The sequence below is a fragment of the Hemicordylus capensis genome, chromosome 1 (genome assembly GCF_027244095.1).
Source record: "Hemicordylus capensis ecotype Gifberg chromosome 1, rHemCap1.1.pri, whole genome shotgun sequence".
Taxonomy (NCBI): domain Eukaryota; kingdom Metazoa; phylum Chordata; class Lepidosauria; order Squamata; family Cordylidae; genus Hemicordylus; species Hemicordylus capensis.
Window position 1 is genome coordinate 413,395,133 of NC_069657.1, and position 23,053 is coordinate 413,418,185.

General features: G+C 42.2%; 1 protein-coding gene across 1 annotated transcript in view; it reads left to right on the top strand.

Moving 5' to 3' along the window:
• The first annotated feature begins 342 nt into the window (after positions 1-342).
• The window catches only part of RAB3GAP2 (RAB3 GTPase activating non-catalytic protein subunit 2), an 80,454-nt gene continuing 57,743 nt past the window's right edge, over positions 343-23,053 (top strand). The window contains exons 1-6 of the mRNA XM_053308848.1: positions 343-569; positions 13,998-14,062; positions 14,596-14,722; positions 18,005-18,086; positions 21,119-21,166; positions 21,326-21,401. Coding sequence (XP_053164823.1) covers positions 449-569; positions 13,998-14,062; positions 14,596-14,722; positions 18,005-18,086; positions 21,119-21,166; positions 21,326-21,401 — 519 coding nt within the window. The 5' untranslated portion in view covers positions 343-448. The remainder of the gene's footprint in view (positions 570-13,997; positions 14,063-14,595; positions 14,723-18,004; positions 18,087-21,118; positions 21,167-21,325; positions 21,402-23,053) is intronic.

Sequence of the window (23,053 nt, forward strand, 5' to 3'; positions counted from 1 at the left end):
CCCTATTCGGACTGCAATCCAATGCACCCTTCTGAACTAAACAAGCCATTCTTCCCGGCACAGGTTGAAGGCTACCTAAAGCACATTCACAAAAACATAAGGGCTCAAACCTTAAGCACACCTATGAAAGAGTAACAACTCTTGTTGGTCTCTCAGTAACGTTGCAAGCTACTTTCATTCTTTCTCCCTTTGCTTGCGTCACATACAACGTGGTGCGAGGTGGAGCGGCCGCCCGAGCCTATGGGAGCGGCTCTCCCAGCTCGGAGAGCCACGTGATCGGCGCCGTTCAGTTTTGCTCTCCTCGCTTGCCCGGGGCTGCTTGCGCCTGCGCAGAAGCCGCCGCCGACAGCTTCCGGGTTGGGGTGGTAGTCGGGCGACCGAGGCTGAGCCAGCCAGCAAGCCAGCTTGGAAGCTGAGCTCAGGCCGGGGAAGGGAGGCAGCTGGCACCATGGCTTGCGCGCTGGTTCCTTTTTGCAGCTTCCAGGATCTGGACTCCGCGCGGGACTTCCTGTGCTCCCATCTCCGTCAGGGCGGCGCTGGTGGGACGGGGGGCGTCCAGGAAAGCGGCGGTGAGTACATGATCCCACTACTGTATGGCGGGGAGTTTGCGGGTGGTGGTGAAGGAGGAGACTTGGCGGGTGATGCGGGTGGACCTTCCTCTGCAGCCGTCCTAGTGGAGTTGCTGCCGTCTCCTCGGAAGGGAATCCGCCTCCCACCCCATTCCTCTTCTCCCTGTAAGTATTGGGGTCGGGCCCCAAGATATTTTGCGTTGGGGCAGAGGTTGGAGGAGATGATCTGCTCTCAGTCCAGATCTCTTTTCACCAGCCAGGCTACTTCTGTGGTGTCCGTGTGTGCGAGAAGAAGATACGGCTCACATATGAGCTACTACTTGAGGTTATGTGGTAAGGGGACTGTGGTGTCCCCTTAATGCCACTTCATGGCATTACTGGCTTGGGTCCAGTGGACTGAATATTTGGGGCTACTGATTGGGATGGTTTCTCCCCCCCCCTTTGCATAACTCTGTGTGGGTACTGAAAAGTTGTGTCAGAATTGGTTGTTTGTGTAATTCCTCTGGGGATGAGTGGTGGCTTCTAAATTCTTCTCATGTGGCAGTTCTGGGTGCAGTTATGTCAATAATGCAGACCTGTTCAAATGTAACTTCTCTAGATGTATTTGTTGGCAAGATCATGGCCGCTGGACACCCTGATGTAATGGATTGAACCCTTGGGTGTTTGTGTGCACTGTGCTTGCATCATATTCTGTGTATCCGTAGGGCAGTTGGCCCTTCATGGGCATTCATGCCTTAAGTTTTTGTGTGCCTTTCAAGGGGAAGTTGCACCTTATGTATGGAAAGTGTGAATGCTTGTAAGGTGAGCGCTTGCGCTCATACAAATGCCTGGTTTTCACAAACAGCAGAAACACTTGTGGCCGAATTATACCATTTCAGATTGCAACTGGAGACTTCTGGACTGACTTCTACCTACCTACATACATACATATTTGTATGGAAAACTAGATGTCAGGAGAAGGGCTTTAGCCTTGTCTTCCTTCTGATATGCCAGATCTCTGTGTGCAGGGAGTATTTTTCTGTGAGGCAGGTGCATTCAATCATGTGAGGCTTCACCTGCTTTCTAAAATGGTACAGACCAGACACATGTTTATCACCTCTTAGGTCGGTCCCCCCCACTTCTGGAAACTAGACTTAGTGTAGTGTAGTTAATCTTGCTCTGAGCTTCCACAAGTTCCCTGCTTTTTTTTTTTTTACGTTTACATTTTATATCCCACTCTTCCTCCAAGGAGCCCAGAGCGATGTACTGCATACTTAAGTTTCTCCTCACAACAACCCTGTGAAGTAAGTTTGGCCAAGAGAGAAGTGACTGGCCCAGAGTCACCCAGCAAGTATCATGGCTGAATGGGGATTTGAACTCGGGTCTCCCTGGTCCTAGTCCAGCACTCTAACCACTACACCCCACTGGTTCTGGGATGCCATCCCTATTCGATCAAACATACAGGCAGTTCTTGGGTATATTTTGTTTTTGAACAGTTTTGTGGAATCTCTTCTGTGTCCTAATTAACTGGTGCTTCAGTGATCTTGGTTTTGCTCTGTGATCACAAGATAAACGATCACTTCTTAAAAGAAAAGGGAAGAATCAAAAGGTATTGTAATTCAGTTTAAATCTGCTTCTGTGCCAATTGAGTCCTTAGTTCTTGAAAGCCACTTTTTTGATTTCTTTTTGCATCATGATTTGTGGAAGTGGTCAATTGTATTTAGATCTGAGACTCCAAATAACTTACCCAAAGTCTCTGCCAGGGTTTGCGATTTTGGGGGCATTGCATGCTAATTCTGAAACTGAAGTAACAGTCCTTTCCCACTCTTTCTTTATTACCAGTACTATAAGTTTGGTGATAATTCCATGGAATTACTTATTTTAGTTATTTATGACATATTTCTGAATTCGTATAGAACTTGAGGAGGCCTGTTTGACTGGAGCTACAAAAAATAACTAAAACATAAAGTGAACATCTTGTTTCCCCCCCAGTAGACTTTTTGAGATCTCACGAAGGTGCAAGCAGTTCTTGTATAGAACTATAGCACAGTCCCTTGTTTGTTATGAATCTCATAAAGATTGTTTACAAGAACATAATATAGAAGTTTTAAATGATGTTATTGAGAGTGTTACTCTCCTTAGTTGGATCAATTCACATCTAGGCTAATGAAGCAGACTATTCAGTAGAAGCCAAGGATCTGTCACGATGCCCTGGGTGAGTCTAGGCCTTGGGTGTGACCCAAAGGTAATTGGAGAGACAAATCATGCAAACAGTATTTAACAAGATAAACTATCATAGAAGGTTAACAGTGATGGAAAACTGAAGGTGGACAAATGCCAAAGAGCTGGACCATATGTTACAAAGAAGCAGGAAAAGTACATGTCCTAGGGTGCTGCACAGTTTCCTTTGCTTTCCTTGTAATGTACAAAATGGGAGTGTCTGAGAGATCCAGGAATTCCAAGTAATTTCTAGAGATATGGCTCTTGCTGTGGGTGGGATACATGAGCACCACTGCTTACTTCATGCTAGGAATGGGGAAAGGGAAAATGAGTGTATGCTCATAGAAAAAATATGAGTTTGCTTGTATTTTTGCTCTCATATTTTTGCTCTCCTTGATTCTTTAATGTTTTAACTGGTTACTGTTACTACTAATATCTGTTCAAGTATAGAAATGGGAAAATATTTGGTTATGATCTAAAGTGGTACTGCTTTCTGTGCCCTGGGAGCTTACTGCTGCTGTCCACTGATAGTCCTTGGACTATTATTATTATTATTATTATTTTTACATTTATATCCCGCTCTTCCTCCAAGGAGCCCAGAGCAGTGTACTACATACTTGAGTTTCTCTTTCACAACAACCCTGTGAAGTAGGTTAGGCTGAGAAAGAAGAGACTGGCCCAGAGTCACCCAGCTAGTTTCATGGCCGAATGGGGATTTGAACTCGGGTCTCCCCGGTCCTAGTCCAGCACTCTAACCACTACACCATGCTGGCTCTCTATAAAGATAACTATCTTTATAGATAGTTGAAGGGATCTAATGTGTCCCCTGCTAACTGAGCAAAGAGACACCTTTTTAAAGTGCTGATTCTCTTTATTTAGCAGGGGGAGAGCAACTGGCTCTATCCAACCCCAGCACAGCATCCCTCCAGTGGCTGTTGCTGGTGGCTGTCTTAAGTTTCTTTTTTTGACTGTGAGCCCTTTGGGGACAGGTAGCTGCTTGGTTGACTGATTAATTGATTAATTTCTATATGTAAACCGCTTTGGGAACTTTGGTTGAAAAGCGGTATATAAATATTTGTCATATGTAAATATCGGTCATATTCATTTTTATCTTTGGAGACTGTCATCCTAAAGCAGGAGATCTGGAAGATCCTTTCCATAGTGAGATCATGGCTGGAGAGAAGCTCTCCTGAACTTCCTCAAGTTGAGAAAAGGTGCCAGTAAAATCTTGTGCAAGCACATTAGAAATGTAGACTGAAAAATTATTCCTGGCTGTCACACATTTGCACTTTGATTAACATGCATGATTTATGGAAGAAAATGTGGTAGGTGATAGACGATTTGAAAGTGAGGAACTTGGAGATAGAATATTTTTGGGGGTGGGTGGAAGAGGAAGGAATGTCCTGTTTGAAGCAACCTCTAATCAGTTCTTCTTATAAACCCTGGAATGAATTATTCTGGGTTTGAATCTGCTGGAAATCTACTTTTTTGGTGAAGCTATTTAGTGTCCATATCCTTCTCTATAACCAAGCTTCAGTATATCCCACTGAAATAATTGCATATTCTTCCCCTGTTTATCCCTGTCTCAGTTTTCCTCACCTTGGTCTCTTGTATCCTCTCTGTCAGATTTTAAGATAGGTTTTTTAGGGCAGCACCTGTCCTCTTGTATTTTGTAAAGTGCTATGCATATTAATATAGCATCATAAAATATAATTAAAGATGAGCAAGTATGGAAACAGTGTTTAACTTTTGTGACACATTGTTAATATGTGTGACACTTTACAGAATACAAGAGGATGTATCTGAAACAGTAGTGTTGGTAATTGAAAAGTAATTGAACTTGTAGGTCAAGATTCTGGAAATATTTTAAAAATATCTTAATATACTTTTGTTCTTAAAGAAAATGGAAGCTCCTTATAGCTTTAATAATTATTCCATTTTATTTATTTATTTGGCAATATTTCATGTTTTCATATATTTATAATGTGGTGTTCTTCTAACAGGATTTCTCAAGCCTTTGTTAAAATACTTAATCTCCTCTTTGGGGGTGAGGGAACATGCTGAAAGTGCCTCAGTCTGTTTAACCAAGGCAAAAGCAAACATGAATGCTTATTGGAGCTCAGAATTACCTCTAAGAGTGATATTGGGCAGATTAATGGAGAACAAGCAGCTTAGGTTAATATGGGCTTGTGTTGTACTTTTGGGTCCTTAGTGAAGGGGTTAGCCCCGCAAATTCCAGCCAACAATAAAAGTAGCTCTGTTGTCTAAGCTTGGCCCACTTCTAGCTAAACCGTAAACTTATGCCTCATTCAGGTGAGCTGCATAGCCCCATTCTTAAGTTATGTCTGGTAGACACTAACTTCCATCCTGTGTAGCATGTATATCCGTACAGTTATTAACATTTTACATTCAGTGCATGAACAGTGGTACTCTTCCTATCTGTACCCTGAATTTGAGGGGATCTCTACTCAGGGAAAGCATGTACAGGCATTCACACACAAACATGTATGTGTGCGGACACCTGTCTGCATGAACAATGTAATGTTTGAATAGGGCTCATCTCTTTATCAAATTCAGACCCACACAAGATGCTAACCAACCTACTATAACTGTGTGTGGCCTAGAAGGAAAATAAAACAAATGCTTTTAAAGTTGTCCTGCATAGTAGGCTGGAGGCAATTTTTACTTGTCAAGATGACCAGGCAAGTACATATTGGCAAGCCAGGAACAGTGGAGGCGTGGATGGTTTGTGGAAGGCATTGCTGTGGAGGTGAATATTCAGGAGGGAGTTCAATGCCTGTGTGTGTGATCCCCCCCCCATTTTGAGCTGTCATGGTAAAGATTTAAAGCTGTAATAATGAGACACGAGAGTAGTACAAGCAACCAATTGATTGTTTAATATTTCTCATTATGCAACATAAGCAGTAGCACCTCTTCTACTGCAGACTAATTTTAATGAAAGCTTGACTGTGCTGCTGTGAGGCTATAGTGTCATAAGGCCTTGGAAAATCATCACAGTTAAGATTATGCCCAAGATAGTTTGGGTAACTGGATTTTTCCAAATTCTGAGCAAAAACTGTTCTTAAGAGTAAGTAGCTGTTAAATTAGATTTTAATGATGTCTAGATGACCCAGTCAGCCTACAAAATGTGATAAAAAGTTCCAGACTACAATTGGCTTTATTGTATTAATACTGACTTTAAAAAAAGAACATATAGGAGATTTCATGAATTACTTGTGGCTTTCTTAAGAAGATGTGGTATTGTTTGCTTTCCATTGCTATACTGTAATAAATTAATGACTATTTTGATTGTTCAATGATAAGAGTTTGTATCTCCCTGCTGGAAAGCATTAAGATAGATAGGTGAATGATGTCTTGCAAACTTGCTTTCTGACCATTTTGTCAGCAAAAAGGAGATGTCTCATAATGCTATGGAGGTCCTTTTATTATTTGTAGATATTATATGCCCAATACGTCTCAGTCACAAGGCTCTCTTAGGGGCAGTTATATACTGAAACCTTACAAGATATCTCTGTTAAAAGTTTACTGCTTGTTAACTTCAGTCCATTCAGCAGTTAACCAAGTTAACAAGCAGTAAACCTTTAATAGAGATCTCTTGTAAGGTTGCTGTAGGCCTGTGCAAATTCAGATTAGAAAACTCAGATTTTCTCTGAAATTGGTAAAATTCTTCTTCTTCTTCTTCTTCTTCTTCTAGAAAATTGGATTGGTTAAGTTGGGATTAATTTAAAAATATTGAAATTAATTTAGGAAATACTTCAGAATTTTGTAATTAGCAAAATGAAATAGGATTTCCCCCATAGAGGTGTGTGGGGAAGTAGGGGGAAAATCATTGATTGGTCCTAGAGTCTTGAAACTTGCCATGCGTGTGTGGAAGGAGGTTAGTCAGCGCCTCCTGTAGCAAATTTGAACCATATCTCCTGAATGGATGGGTATACAGTTAAGAAATCTGGACGAAGTTCACATTGGCAGGAATCTGATTTTTTCTCTCCTTAGGACTATAATTCCAACCCCATGTGGAGAAACAAGGACATTCTGTTGGTTTTATATTAATTTTTTGTCTTCCCCATGGCAGAAGCACACAGTCAATAAAAGTGGAAGTACTTTGCATATTTCTGTTTTTGTGGTTAGAAAGAACTTCTCATTTTTCCTTCTAGCCATGTGCATGGAATGCATTTTGCATTCCATTCTGAGCTCGGAATGGAACACAAAATGCGCACAATGTTCCATTGGAACAACCAGTTGAGCTGGTGGTTCTGACGGAACGACCTCATTCCATTGGAATGTTCCGACCCATTCCAAATGCCATTTTGGATTCCAAAATGGTGCTCTTCTGTTCTTGCAGATGTGCAGCGGCCATTTGCATGGTGGTCTTGACGACACAAATGGCCACCGCGTGTGTGCAGAGGCTAGAAGAGCACCATTTTGGATTCCAAAATATTCCACCTTGGAACAGGTTGTTCTGTTCTAGAGCTCGAAACAGGCTCCCTTTTTAAACTGTGTTGTGTTTCAAGCTTGGAACGCTCGAAATGGCCTGTTTCAAGGTGGAATGTTCCAACTGTTGAATGTTCTGCACATCTGTATAAGAGATTAAAAGGTGTGGAGTCCTTTTGACCCCTTTTAAAAGGTCTGCCTGTTTCTGCAATGGGGAAGAAAAACATTAATATAAAATCAAAGGCATGTCTTCAGACAGGCTCCAGATCAAGAATATTTTATAAAGTTCTGGCTTGCAACAAGCCATTTGAAGCCATTTTAAAAGCAGAATTTCAAAAATTCACCAAAAACCAGGGGATTGACCCATCATTTGGGGAAAAAAGTACACAGTCCTGCCAATGTGGACTTAATGTGTGCCAGATTTCATAACTCTATATCCATCCATTCCAACAATATAAAGTGGGGAGACAAAAGGGGCATGCTTTTGCCTCTTTTCATGAGAAAATTCTTCCACATGCTGGTGGAATGATGTTATAAGGTCCCCTGCTAACTGAGCAAAGAGGCACCTTTTAAAAGTGGTGATTCTCTTTATTGAGCAGCGGGAAGGCAACTGGCCCTATCCATCCCCAGCACAGCATCCCTCCAGTGGCTGTTGCTGGTGTCTGGCTCATGTTTCTTTTTTAGATTGTGAGCCCTTTGAGGACTGGGAGCTATTTTATTTATTTATATGTATGTAAGCCACTTTGGAAGCTGTTGTTGAAAAGCAGTATATAAATATTTGTCGGATATTGGTATTTGTAAGGAGGGTCTTCAGTTTCAAATGTTTTTGTAAAGTTCTGTCCTGAAACAAGCCAGATTTACTATTTTTAACAAAAATTTCAAAAATTCACCAGAAGTGAGGGGATCAGCCAGTTCTCTTTAAATGTTCTACAGGAGGCCCTGACTGATCTCCACATGCTGCAACTTTCAAGGCAATTTTTGGTGACCCCCTCAGTTTTCTCCATTAGCCACTATGGGGAAAATTCTGGCTTTAAGTCAGAATTTGGATCGGATTTTGTCTCTGATCCAATATAGCCAGACCCCATAGAATCCGAATCTGATATTGTCAAATTTGGATCAGGTTGAATCTGAACCTGAATTTTCTGTATGCACACAGGCCTAGGTTACAGTATATAACTGTGGCCAAAATGTGTACATAGGAAGCTGAGATATATATATATATATATATAGATAGATAGATACACACACACACACACACACACACACACACACACACACACACACTCTGAGTCAGGCCATTGGTCTATCTAGCTCAGTATTATCTTCACAGACTGGCAATGACTTCTCCGAGATTGCAGGCAGGAATCTCTCTCAGCCCTATCTTGGAGAAGCCAGGGAGGGAACTTAAAACCTTCTGCTCTTCCCAGAGCAGCTCCATCCCCTGAGGGGAATATCTTGCAGTGCTCACACTTCTAGTCTCCCATTCATATGCAACCAGGGCAGACCCTGCTTAGCTAAGGGGACAAGTCATGCTTGCTACCCCAAGACCAGCTCTCCTCTCTCCCCTCCTCTATGTGTTGGGCATATATTATTTTTATTCATTTATTTAAAATTTCTTGTATACCGCCTCCTCCAAAGACGCTAGGCCGTAAACAATAGCAATAATTAAAATAAAATTAAAGGGCAAAAGCCTGGTGAAAGAGGTAGGTCTTGAGAAGGTCCTTAAAAGCCACTAAGGGGCTGAATGAACCTGGGGGCATAAGGATGTTCCAAAGAAGAGGGTTGGCCACAGAGGCGGCCCTCCTATGAGCTCAGCCACCATGCACTACACCTTGGCCTGGGACACTAAGGATGAACAACTGCGAAGACCTCATTGGATGGGATACAACTGGTTGAGAGAGGCGATCCTGGAGATGTACAGGTGCTACAAAGCCCATAAGGGATTTGTAGGTGAGAACCAGCACTTTTAATTGGACCCGGAAGCGAACAGGCAACCAGTGCAGCGGCCATAAAAGAGGTATAACACTATCAAATCTACGGCCACCCATGAGGAGGCAGGCCGATACATTTTGGACTAGTTGAAGCTTCCGAATCATTTTCAAAGGCAACCCCAGGAAGAGCGCGTTACAGTAATCCAAGCAAGAGATAACAAAGGAATGAGTTACTGTTGCCAGGGCCTGCTGGTTGAGAAAAGGGTGTAACTGGCGAACCAGCTGAAGCTGGCCAAAGGCACCCCTGGCCACAGCCTCCACCTGCTGTTCAAGCAGGAGCTGCGAGACCAGAAGGACGCCCAGATCACGAACCAGCTCTCTCAAGGGAAGTGCAGCCCCGTTAAGAGAGAAACATACACGGCAATTGGCCAGATTGCAAACTGAACAAGAGCAACTTGGTCTTGGAGGGATTAAGCCTGAGCTTTTAATGTCCCATCCAGGACCTGACAGCTTCTAGGCACTGAGCCAGCACGTGAATGGCATCACGTGTTTGGCCCGGGGTAGAGAAATAAAGCTGAGTATCATCAGCATATTGATGAAAACTTACCCCAAACCGACGGATGACCAGGCCCAGCGACTTCATGTAGAAGTTAAATTGAATGGGAGCAAGGACTGAGCCTTGGACCTATATCTATGAATAATAAAAGGACCTCATATATTCCCTAGTATCTCACTTCTGCTGACACTTTAGTTGATGCTTCCTGTTTTTTTGTTCTTAATATTAACTTGCACAGGTATAACTTCATTTATAATCTATTACAAATCTAGATTCTAAAATTCTAAAGATGTTTTTTTCTCTCCCTACACCATAAGAACAGCCCTGCTGGATTAGGCCCAAGGCCTATCTAGTCCAGCATCCTGTCTCCCACAGTGGCCCACCAGTGCCTATGAGAAGCCCATAGGCAAGAGGTGAAGGCATGCCCCCCTCCTGCTGTTGCCCCCCTGCAACTGGTAGTTAGAAGCATCTTGCTTCGACTCAATGTGCGGCAGCTGTGAAAAAGGCCAATTCCATGCTAGGGATCATTAGGAAGGGGATTGAAAATAAAACAGCTAACATTATAATGCCCTTATACAAAACTATGGTGCGGCCACACCTGGAGTACTGCATACAATTCTTGTCACCACATCTAAAAAAGGACATTGTAGAACTGGAAAAGGTGCAGAAGAGGGCAACCAAGATTATCAGGGGCCTAGAGCACCTTTCTTATGAGGCAAGGCTACAACACCTGGGGCTATTTAGTTTAGAAAAAAGACGACTGCGGGGAGACATGATAAAGATCTATAAAACCATGCATGGTGTGGATAAAGAGACATTCATCTCTCTCTCACATAACACTAGAACCAGGGGTTATCCCATCAAATTGATTGCCAGGAAATCTAGGACCAACAAATGGAAGTACTTTTTCAAAGAAGGCATAATCAACTTGTGGAATTCTCTGCCACAAGATGTGGTGACAGCCAACAACCTGGATGGCTTTAAGAAGGGTTTGGATAACTTCATGGAGGAGAGGTCTGCCATTGGCTATTAGTTGGAGGACTATAGGCCACCTCCAGCCTCAAAGGCAGGATGCCTCTGCGTACCAGTTGCAGGGGGGTAACAGCAGGAGAGAGGGCATGCTCTCAACTCCTGCCCGTGGCTTCTAGCGGCATCTGGTGAGCCACTGTTTGAAACAGGATGCTGGACTAGATGGGCCTTGGGCCTGATCCAGCAGGGCTGTTCTTATGTTCTTATGACGCTGGAGGTGGCCTGTGGCCATCAGACTAGTAGTCCTCCATGAATTTGTCTAAGCCCCTTTTAAAGCCATCTAAGCTAGTGGCCATCACCACATCCGTTGGCAGAGAATTCCATAGATTAGTTATGTGCTGTGTGAGAAAATACTTCATTTTGTTGGTTCTACATTTCCTGACCTTCATTTTGTGGGATGACCCCTGGTTCTAGTGTTGAGAGAAAGGGAGAAAGATTTCTCTCTATCCACGCTCTCTACTCCATGCATAATTTTATAAATCTGTACCCTGTCTCCTCATAGTTGCTTTTCAATCAGTCTCTCCTTAGAATGGAGCTTCTATCACAGGAAGTTTCTTGTTTTGATTTGGCATATACTAGAATATTCCTACATTTAAACCATAAATGAAAATAAGCCATTGACCCCTGAAAGATTGGTGTTCATGAAGAGCCTGAAATAACTACATTGTCAGATTTATTTTTGTGATTATATACAAAGGTTGAGTGACTCATTTTCTTCCCCCGCATCAGACTGTGGAGACCTTTTCAGTTCAATGTTGCCTTTCTGTGGGAGTTTGTAATAAGAAATATATCTGTTATAGCTCTTTCATCTGTGTGCGGAATGAATTCTTTCTGGGTGGCAGTATCAAGGCAGAGTGTCTGCACATGCATTCAGAGTGGGGCCTGAGCGGGATCTAAAATTAACTGAGTGGACATCAAAAACCGCCCTGAGCCAGCTCGGAAGGGTGGTATAAAAATCAAATAAATAAATACATACATACATACCGTGCGAGCATGTGCACACGTGTACACCTTAGAGGGAACACTGGTTCTAATACCACCTGTCCCTGAATTGATTTAACTTAACATTCTACCTCCGTCTATTGCTCACTTGGCTTAATACTGATGTACAGTATAGCCATAGTATCCATGTGTAACAAAATTTAAAGGAAGAAATAAACACTGCCCGACACACTGCGCAGGGAATGCAGGTGGCTTGAGCATTGCCTGTACATGTGAGCATTGCCTGCACATCTGCGATGAGGCTGTGCTGCAAGGCAGCAGTGTTAAGGGCAAGAACTCTATGTACGCAGTTGCATGATGCCCATTATTTCCAAAGGGCATCACATTGTGCAGCTGCAGGCACCAAACCTTTACCCCCGAGCGCGGCCACTCTGTGATGCAACCCCATCATGAGCGGGGATATGGATGGTGCTCAAGCTGCCCACATCCCCTTGTGCAGTATGTCAGTCATAGTCAAAGCAGTTGTACCCTGCCAACTGGGTAGAATGGTGACTCTCTTATATTTAGCAGGGGGAGAGCAAGTGTCCTCATCCATCCCCATCACAGTGTCTTTGCAGTGACTGTTGCTGGGCTCTGCCTTATGTTTCTTTTTAGACTGCAAGCCCTTCTGGGACAGGAAACCATCTTTCTCCCAAACCGCTCTGAGAACATTTTTTTGGTTGAAAAACAAAGTTCTTTTTTGCTCAGCATTTTTGCACTAATAATAATAATAAATTTGCACAAATTATATAATTACTATTATTACAAATATTTATATACCTTTTTTTCAACAAAAGTCCCTAAAGCAGTTTACGTAGATAAAAATAAATAAATGTGGATCCCTGTCCCCAAAGGGGTCACAATCTAAAAAAGAAACATGAGATAGACACCAGCAACAGTCACTGGAAGGGTACTGTGTTGGGGGTGGATAGGGCCACTTACTCTCCCCCGGCTCAATAAAGAGAAAATCACTTTAAAAACATGCCTCTTTGCTCAGTTAGTAGTTGCTAATTGTTAATGTTAGCAATCCAAAGTGTTTCAAACCAATTGTTGAAGGGTAACAAGTTGTCATTAATGGCATTAGCATCACTTCAGCAAGCAAATCACCAGCGTTGCTCTTTTTCCGAAGATTCACCTGCTGTATATTTATCCATAAGTGTTGGTCACTTGTATTATATCAGTTACCTGAAAAAAGAGGAACAGAGGAAGTGTTTAGTTTAAATTTTAAAATGTAAATTGAGAAGTGAATTTAGCATGCAATGGAAACAATTTTTCTCAGTTTTCATTGTGATATTGGAAATCACATGAAAATGCTCCAGTAACCAGTTTTAAGAAACACTATATTAAAAGATTTTAAAATTTAGTTTTTGAGAGAGAGAAATGTAGCAATACTTCTGGAAGATGATCAACATACACATGGAAAAGGAGGAAAGCTTTTTTTGGAGTACATTTTTCTTTTGGGGGACGCTGCCTGCTGTGAGACCAAGCAAGCTGAAAGCAGCAGCTCCACAAGAATGAATTGTGGCTCTCAAGGGGGTTTGATAAATTTCCTGGTTTATTGCTGCCTGCCTAGACTTACAAAACCAGGAAGCTTGACCTGTACCTGGTAGAGCAAAATCTGTGGCTGGTGGATTGGAGAGGAGAGCTGGTCTTGTGGCAAGCCCAGCAAGCAGAACTTGTCCCCTAAGCTAAGCAGGGTCTGCCCTGGTTGCATATGAATGGGAGACTTGATGTGTGAGCATTGTAAGATATTCCCCTTAGGAACTGCTCTGGGAAGAGCAGAAGGTTTCAAGTTCCCTCCCTGGCAGCATCTCCAAGATAGGACTGAGAGAGATTCCTGCCTGCAACCTTGGAGAAGCCTCTGCCAGTCTGTGAAGACAATACTGAGCGAGATGGACCTATGGTCTGAGTCAGTATATGGCAGCTTCCTATGTTCCTATGACTGTATTTGTCATGATGGGGCACAAATTGTTCAACAGGAATGTGTTCCCAGTGACTCTCTTCTACCTGGGAAACATCATAACTACAATGAGACATCATAACTTCAGCCTTCAGATAACTTCTAAGAGTGGCTTCATGTGCTATCAGGCGTTGAGTAGGAAGTTCATCATCAAGTGAGGGTTTCTTGCATGTTACTTTTAAAGCCCCATGTGATTATTTCTGGATTTGAAATTAATAGCTTTTCACATTTTCATAGGAGCAAATATTCAGCAAAGTTTCGGCATATAAATAATGGCTATGATTTGCTAAACTAAACTAGACTGCTGTCTTCAACATTAGGTAAAGCATCAAACTGGGAAGATGATGGCTGGGGAAACTGGGATGAAGCAGAAGCTCAAGAACCTGTAAGCCTCTCTATTTGCTTTGATTACTAATTGTGCCTCCCCCCCTTCTGTGCCCCCCTTTTACTAATTACTAATTGTGCCCCCCCTTTACTAATTGTGCCCCCCCCTTTCAGAATAGTTTGTTGAATAACTGTTGAAACATTACACTTAGATAATTGTTTCTCCTGAAAATTGGATTCACACACCTAGTTTGCATGGTGATTATCACACAGGTTTATTGCATACAACTTTTCTTCTCCGTAAACAGGAACAGCTAGCTTTATTTTATGTTAATAAAATAAAATACTTAACTTCCCACCTTTTGTACCAATGGCTGTTCAAGGCAAGTACCAATATTAAAATCAAACACAACACATTGAAAACAACTATATTTGGATAGTTGTTGCATAGGATAAGTTTCAAATGCCAATTCTGTTGCGTGAAAGTTGCAATCATATGAAAGCATTCTTGTTTGCGTTTTCCTAACTGCATTTCTTTAAAACAATGTATACATTGTCCAGAAATGTAAAAGTTTTAAAAATCACTGTACACAGGAGGAAGAAGAAGAAACAACTTCCAAGACACAGGCAATTTCCTGGCTCCAGGACTGTGTCTTATCTTTGTCACCAACGAATGATCTCATGGTAATAGCTCGTGAGCAGAAAGCTGTTTTTTTCGTGCGTAAGTATGCTGCGTGTTTGTTGTGTTCATATTGCTGTACCCTGGCAATCAGTGGCTGGCGCTGCACTGGCGCTTTTGGGGAAGGGCTGTTCTGGTCAGTCTCTCCTTCCTTCTGATGCTCACTGTGTCTCCCGAAAATATGTCCTTGAAGGCTGCCTGGCCCTCTGATGGCACAGAGGGCTTCAGATGGAAGGGGAGTGGTGAAACAATAAATGTTTGACTAAAGGTTTAAAATGGCACTGTCTAGTATTTTAGGCAAGTGGTGACAGCCCTAATCCTTTTTCTACTGGGCAGGATTCAGACTGAATTAGTTATTACCAAGTCTCATTGAAATTAATGGGACTTTTAAAAAGTTAGTTATGTCTGACTTATTTCATTTATTCTAATGATGCTTATTCATGACTAATTTAGTCTGGATCCTGCCCATTGTGTTTTGCTTTGCTTGGTACAAATGGATATATATTAAGATACATAGGTATCTTGTTTCTAAATTGCTTGGGATATGTCTCTGCCAAATTCCAATAATTGGTCTTGGGTAACTTGTGTTTGGACTACAACTCCCATAATCCCCGGCCACAATGGCCAAAGACCAGGGATGTTGGGAGTCCAAACACAAATTACCCAAGACTGCCAATAACCAAACTTTGTTAATGTAATTTAAATTTGTTTCTAATATTTTATGCATCATTAAATACTGGACACGAACTATCAGGCTTGTTAACTTTAAAGCAGCCCTTTTAAACACCTTTTCTTTGAAGGTTTAGGCTTCAGTTGATCCACTCTAAGAGAATTAGGTGTTGTTGTTTTCTTTCTTTATAGTACTCGCTGAACTTCTCTTTGTTATATGGCAATAGTGTGATTCTAAAGTGCACGTTTGGGTCAAATGTCAGAGGATAAGAGTTAGAACATATTAATTGGTTACATTACAATAATATATTTAATATTAATATTAATGGTTGGTATAGTTGAAAGTTATCAGTTTTTCAACTGTTCAGAGATATGACAGACTCTCTTATTAAAGAATAAAGAAGCTGCTCATGAATCATATGGTGATCACGTTGTGTTAACTTTGGTACTATGAGTAATAGCACCTAGTTTGTAATGAATACAGGTACTAAAGGGAAATTTTTACATTTCCCTAAATAATGTGATTGTTTTTTTCCAGCTGTCAATTGTAATGTAGTAACTTCTGGAATAAAGTAATTTACAACAAAACTCTTAATTATTGGAAATGATTAGTGATGTGCATGAACCAGTTCATAAACTGGTGTTAGAACCGGTTAGAACTCGGGGGCTCCTTTAAGGTGCGAGGAGGGTGTCCTTACCTCCCCTGCTGTGCTTCCTCCTCTGGCACTGCTTCAAAAACCGCTGGCGCGGGGTGGCTGTATACCTGCTTGCTGTCCCGGTCAGAATACTGGAAGTGGCCTGTGTGTGACTTGTGCACGTGCGTGGGCCACTTCCAGTGTTATGCTGACCGGGCCGGCAAGAGGTTATATGCCCCCCCCACTGTGCCTGCGGTTTTTGAAGCAGCGCTGGCGAGGGAAGCACACTCTCCCCTCACCTTAAAGGGACCCCCCCCACCACGAACCAGTTCCGTGCCACCCCTAGAAATGATGCCTATGGTCGCCATAAAAATCAAATGGCTACAAAAGCATGCGTCTTCCCATTTTTGCCTTATGCATTAATATAAATATTGGAATCTTATTGCTCCTAACCAGAAAAGGTATGAATGATTCAATTAAGTAATTCTAGAAGAAATCTTTTAATTAGTCAACACCTTTGTAATGTAGAAGACTTGAACATAATTGAGTCAAATGCCAAGGAGCTGAAACTGAAGAATTTCACACTAAAGAGCAAATGCAGGCATTCATTAATTAAGGAGACCATAGAACAGCATAACTAGGGATTTGATGTGTATTTCACTTCATGTTTAACCTGGATGTAAAGTCAGAAGTTACAAGCTTTTAACAGGATAAAATTTTACTGCATGTGTTAATGTAGCAGGTCAAACTAGAAGTTGAATGGTCTTTTGTATGAATCCAAGGAAATATCTTATGTTTTTGCAGCCCTCTGCACACCTCAAATCTTTCTGATAACAATTAAACTATGGAGAATAACAGAGTTGTAACACTGGAAATGACCTGAAAGCTATATAGTCCAGTGCAGCACTGCAGTTGCATCCTCTGCTACCCATAGCAGAGGATGCTATGGGAGATATTATCTGGGAGATTAGCCCAGATAATATAGCAATATTATCATAGCAATTTTATAGCAATAATATAGCTATGAACATCAAACTTCAAAGGTGTGCCTGAAACTTATTATGAGAGATCAAGGTGCACCATGCAGAAGAGCTTGTAGGGCAAGGAACCAGCTTTATCATAAATTCAACTGGAGTGAACAATTCATCCTCATTTGCTCCCCTACCTTGACTGATTCACTAGCCAACAATAACAAAACCAGCATGGTTGTATGGTTCTATTCAGATTCTGAGTGACAGAGATAGGCCCATCGGGCCCTGTGAAAAGAATTCAGAAGCATTGTCAGCCAGTTTGTGGTTTTCTTTTGGGGGATATATAGGAAAGTGAAAAATGAACATTCCTTGGTGTAGGAGGAGGTGTGGAAGACATTTTTTTCCAAAAGACATTTTCTTTTGAAAGTGTTTAAATCTCCTCATTGATACCCATGATTATGTTTACCCAATTCATTTGTAAAACTGGCAAATTTCTTTGGTGCTCCACTGTTCTGAATGCGTTCAGTGATGCTTTCAGGCAACATTTTAATAGCCTACCTGAATTTTATTGATAGTTAACATTTTTAACAGGTTTAGGGATGTGCACGAATCGCATTTTGAGAGGCAATTCGGAACAAATCCCCTGCCAATTTAAAATGGAGGAGAGCAGGTGCATACCTGCACCGCTGCCATTTGCAGCCACTTATTGATTGATTGGATTGGATTTGATTTGTATACTGCCCTTCCAAAATGGCTCAGGGCGGCATTCACTTCCCCAAAATGGCTCAGGTGGATTCACTTCCTGAATCAGCTGCAGTCCTCCCAGCTATCTTCACGTGCTGGCACCTCTCTCCCCCAGCTGCCCCTGCGCGACTCCAGCACAGCACATGTGTGGAGACCATTTGCGTGGTCAGCAACAGTTTGTTTATAATGGGCCCGACAGTTAAAGATGTAAAAATTCCACCAGCTTCTTTCTTTGATTTTATCTTGAACATTAAAATATGGAAAGTTTTTGTTCATGAATAGTTCTTCATTTTTCTTTCTTTCAGCAAAATGGAAGCAGAGTGAAAAGGGGAAAGAAGAAATGCAGTATGCTGTTGGCTGGAGTGGCTCTTTGAACGTTGAAGAAGGGTATGTATACAAGCTAGAAATGCTGTCAATGACATCACTTTTAATCTTGGCTGTGAAATTGTACTTGAGACACAATTGCACCCACAAGCTCTTGATGTCTCCTATGAAGAAAATTGCTCTATGTGGCTATTTGTAGAAGAGAATGGGAAAGCCTGTATACACAGAGAGGAGTTATGTGTATTACAGCTTTGGGGTGAGCATCATGATCTTTATAGCAAATATATTATTAAACTACTTGAAATAAATTATAAACTGCCAAAAGTAATTAAATACAACACTTTAAAAATGTGGCTAGAACAATTTGATTACCATGCATTAATACTATATTTGAGCAATTGATGTGACACAGTTAAATAATTAATAATAATTTAAAAAATAATAATCTCTATTTATGTGCCCCATAACAGATGGTTCTCAGGGTGGCTCACAATACATTAAAACATCGAGTAAAAACACATAAAGCACACAAAATCACAACACACCAACCCCCCCACAACAAAATATAGTACAAAACAATTTAAAAGTCATTTTAAAAAACCAAATTTAAATGTAAATTGCCCGAGTGAACACAAAGGTCTTTAGCAGGTGTCTAAAAGAACAAAGTGATGATACGAGGTGAACCTCACTGGGGAGGCTGTTCCATAAACAGGGTGCAACCACCGAAAAGGCCCTCTCCCTAGTAGCCATCCTCCTCACCTCGTTTGGCAGAGGCACTTGGAGCAGGGCCTCCAAAGAAGATCTTGAAGTCTGAATTAGGACATATGGGGCAAGGTGTTCTCACGGATAACTTGGTCTCAAGCCATTTAGGGCTTTAAAAGTTAAGCCCAGCACTTTGAATTGGGCCCGGAGAGGGACTGGGAGCTATTTCCCAGTCTGCATTTAAGATTTCCTCCATTATTAATTGCTTATAGTGTTTTGGGAGTTTTGAGGCTAGGCAGACTTCCTCTTCTTTGTGCTGTTCTGGGCATTGTTTAAGTTCTCGGGAGGCTCTCTAGATTAGGGATTCTCAGTGTTGGGTCCCCAGGTGTTATTGAACTTCAGATCCCATAATCCCCAGCCCCAGGGGCCTTCAGTTGGGGATTATGGGAGTTAAAAGTCCAATAACATCTGGGGACCCAATGTTTAGAATCCCTGCTCTAGATGACTGTTTGACTTTCTTTGCTGAAGTGTTCTAGTGGTGTTTGAAGTTTTCCAGTTAGGCCCTGAGAAGTTGAGCTAGGACAGGTGGAAAAAGTGGGAAGGAAGGAGTAGAGAAATGGTTGCAGGAATTCTGAATTTGACATCATTCCCGCGATGAGGTTAATGTGTGCAGCAGTTCACATTATGTTATTCTAGATAGATCAGTAAGGAAAGAGGCATTTTATGTAAGGCATGGATAACAGCAAGTTGAAGCAAATAGAAATATGTAGTTGAGGAATACATTACAGCATATGTACTGTAGAACTATCTGTAATAGTTTACCAGGGATACGATTAGGTAGTGCTTGCCCTGGTGTAGTTGTCGTTTGTGGAAATGGGACTTATGTAACATTTCCTTAGCTCTAATCACTGGAATCTCTAGAGAACACCTTTGACGCTACAATCCTCAGGAGCCTTAGCCTATTTATAGTAGTCAACTGAAATCTAAAGATAGCATGAATCTGATTTTCAGTCAGCAGTCCTGAACACCTTGTTTACACATTTCATACTGATGTGAACAATTCTAGAGGGTCATTTCCCACAGCCTGCACTTTCTCATGGATAGTACATTTTAGACTACATCCAGCCCAAAGATTCTCCTGCACCATATTGATAAACAATAGGGGTGTGCACGGAACCGCGGAACTGCGGTCCGGCACTGGGGTGGGGGGTTCCTTTAAGAGCGGGGGGAGGGTTTACTTACCCTTCCCGCTGCTTTCCCCCTCCGGCGCCCATAGTTCTGTAAATAATTGGGGCGGCAGGATACCTCCCTGCCACCCCTTCTCCTGTTTGGTGGCTGCTGCTGCTGCGCTACGCTGCAAAACGCTTCAATAAGCCTTTTGCGCGTGCATGCAAAAGGCTTATTGAAGCCTTTTGCAGCGTAGCGCAGCAGCAGCAGCTGCCAAACGAGAGAAGGGGCGGCAGGGAGGTATCCTGCTGCCCCAATTATTAACAGAACTATGGGCGCTGGAGGGGAAAAGCGGCGGGAGGGGTAAGTAAACCCTCCCCCCGCTCTTAAAGGAACCCCCCACCCCGAATCACCTGAACCGCCCATGTCTGAACTGGTCCGGAGGCCTGTAGAATTGCCTCCGGAAGGATCCGGGCTCATCACTAATAAACAATAGGAGATGGTATAACCTGCACTGCGTCCTGTTTTTTAAAGAAAGGTTCTGTTTAATGTTCTCCTTTAGAGTCTCTTCATATTAAAGTGCTTCATATTAAAGGTGAAGACCTAGTTGTATCTAGTCTGTGGTTTGTCTCTTTTTGTGGCTGGTGTCATGTTTGCTGCTTTCTGGACACCTTCCAACCCTTTCCCCCCTTAAAGATAAAATTGCATAATTCGCTTGACTAATGTAGACACAAATTTATTTAAGCAAAAACAAATGGCTATTTCCTGTTTCTAGAACTCAACTGCGGCACTAGAATGTCTCTTTCCCACCTCTCACAAATTTTGGTGAATTTTTGAAATGTCGGCTTTTGGAGTGTGTATGGGTGCATAAGTTCAGTTTTGTAAATTTAGCATTGTGTCGGGAAATTTAGCATTGTGTCGGGAAACTCCACGCATGAAATTTAGGTAGGAGTGGGGAAAGCGCAAAGGTTAGTACTAGGGTAGCAAAGGACAGCATTACAATGTGCTAAAAAGGCTGGCCTAGACCAAACATAGAGACTTGCAGCCAGGCCTCATGAAGTCAGCCAGGCTTACTGAGGCCCTCTGGACCAGACTTTAGACACAGCCATCAAAGCTGAGAAAGCAGTAGGCAGCTTTGCACAGTTCCTTAAGTTTATTAAGTTGGACAATTCTGTGCTCTGTGTGAGTTGGCTGAAGTGCTTAATGCCGTTCTATCTTTCCTCTAGCGAATGTGTAAGCAGTGCATTATGCATCCCGCTGGCAAGTCAAAAGAGGTAAGAACAGACTTTTTAAAAAAAACCTAATTAGAATCCTTTAAAGAGCCTGGGGCTGTCACACATGTGACAGTCTCGTCGAAACAATGGGGTCTAATTTGATCAAGGAGAAAATTTGACATTATTCCTTCTTCCCCCACCCCGCCTTGTTCGAGACAGGAGCTCCACAGGTCGGCCTGACTGGACCTGTATTGTTGTAGGCTTCACCTCTGGCTATGTTCGCTTCTATACTGAGGTTAGTCATTTGTCACTGTTTGCCTGCTGAAGATTGTGTCACATAACAAAGGGGAGGACAGTTGGTCATAAGGTAGCAAGCATGAATTGTCCCCTTTGCTAAGCAGGGTCTTTCTTTCTTTAGGATCAGACAAATTGCTTTCTATGGAGTCAGACCATTGGTCTGTCTAGCTCAGTATTGTCTACACAGACAGGCATCAGCTTTTCTAAGGTTACAGGCAGGAGTCTTTCTCAGCCCTATCTTGGAGATGCCAGGGAGGGAACTTGGAACCTTCTGCATGCAAGTGATGGAGAAATCTCCAGGAGTTGGTTTAATGAGCAGAGGCCACACCATCCATCAGGTTCAAGCTTTATTGTCATGGCATGCCAAGTGCCTGCACACCCAGCAGACTTGGCAAGAATGCTTTATACTGGTACATACCTTAATGCAAACATAGGGCCACCAATCAGGGGCTTACAGATCAGCTGTCTAAACCAATCATAATAGAACAAAGTATCAGCATTATGCGAAACATAGGATCAAGAAAATACACCAATCTGCATCTGCCAACAGTTCTTGAAATACCAATCTGCTTGCTACTCTGATACCCTCCAATCCCCTCCAAACAGCATACTGATACAACAGAATACCATAGCAACCCTTGCAGCTAGTGCTAAAGTTCATGACTCATAGACCGAGTCAAGTTACTTGACTAGGCCCAAACCAGGTCCAAATAAGATTTTTTTCTTCATCACAAGCATGCAGGTGCTCTTCCCAGAGCGGCCCCATCCCCTAAGAGGAATATCCCCTTATAATATTCCCTAAGGGGAATATTTTACAGTGCTCATGTGTAGTCTCTTATCCAAATGCAAACCAGGGCAGACCTGTTTAGCAAAGGAGACAATTTGTGCTTGCTACTACAAGACCAGATCTGCTGCATTTGCATTTAGATGGGAGGCTACATGTGAGTGCTGTAAGATGTTCCTCTTCGGGGATGGGGCTGTAGCTCAGTAGAAGAGCATTTGCATGTAGAAGGTCCCAGGTTCACTCCCTGGCATCTGTAGGTAGGGCTGGGAGAGACTCATGTCGGTAACTTTGGAGAGCCACAGCCAGTTAGTGTAGACAGTATTAAGCCAGATGGACCAATGGTTGGCCAATATAAGGCAGCTTCCTATTTTTTAATTTATTATTGAATTTATATACCACTTGGTATTAAAAAAGGCTGTGTACAGAATGCCCCTATGTTCCTAAGGTAGCTATTGCTTGTTATCAGCTACTCATTGAATGTATTTTCCCCAAGATGAGATTATTAAGCTGGGATTTCATCAGGCCAGGAGAGTTATTAAGAAACATACTCTAGATATAGAGCTTCAAGAGGAAGTTGCAATCTTGCCAAAAAACATCTTCTTAGGGAATCAGTTGATTAACATCAAACTGGCAGAGTATTTAAGTATCATCATAACTCCTAAGTTCAGATGTGCTTTGACTCTTGCTTAGCTCAATGCACTCCCAACTGCCGTATTGGAAGGAAGATTCAAAGGTATTCCTCTATCCGCTTAAGTTTGTCCATGCAGCTCTGGTTCAGTTGAGACATGTGCGCATGCAATATTATACTGTGACTTCTATAGGGAGGAGGCTCAATTAAGATTAGTTTCACCCCTTCTGCAAAACTT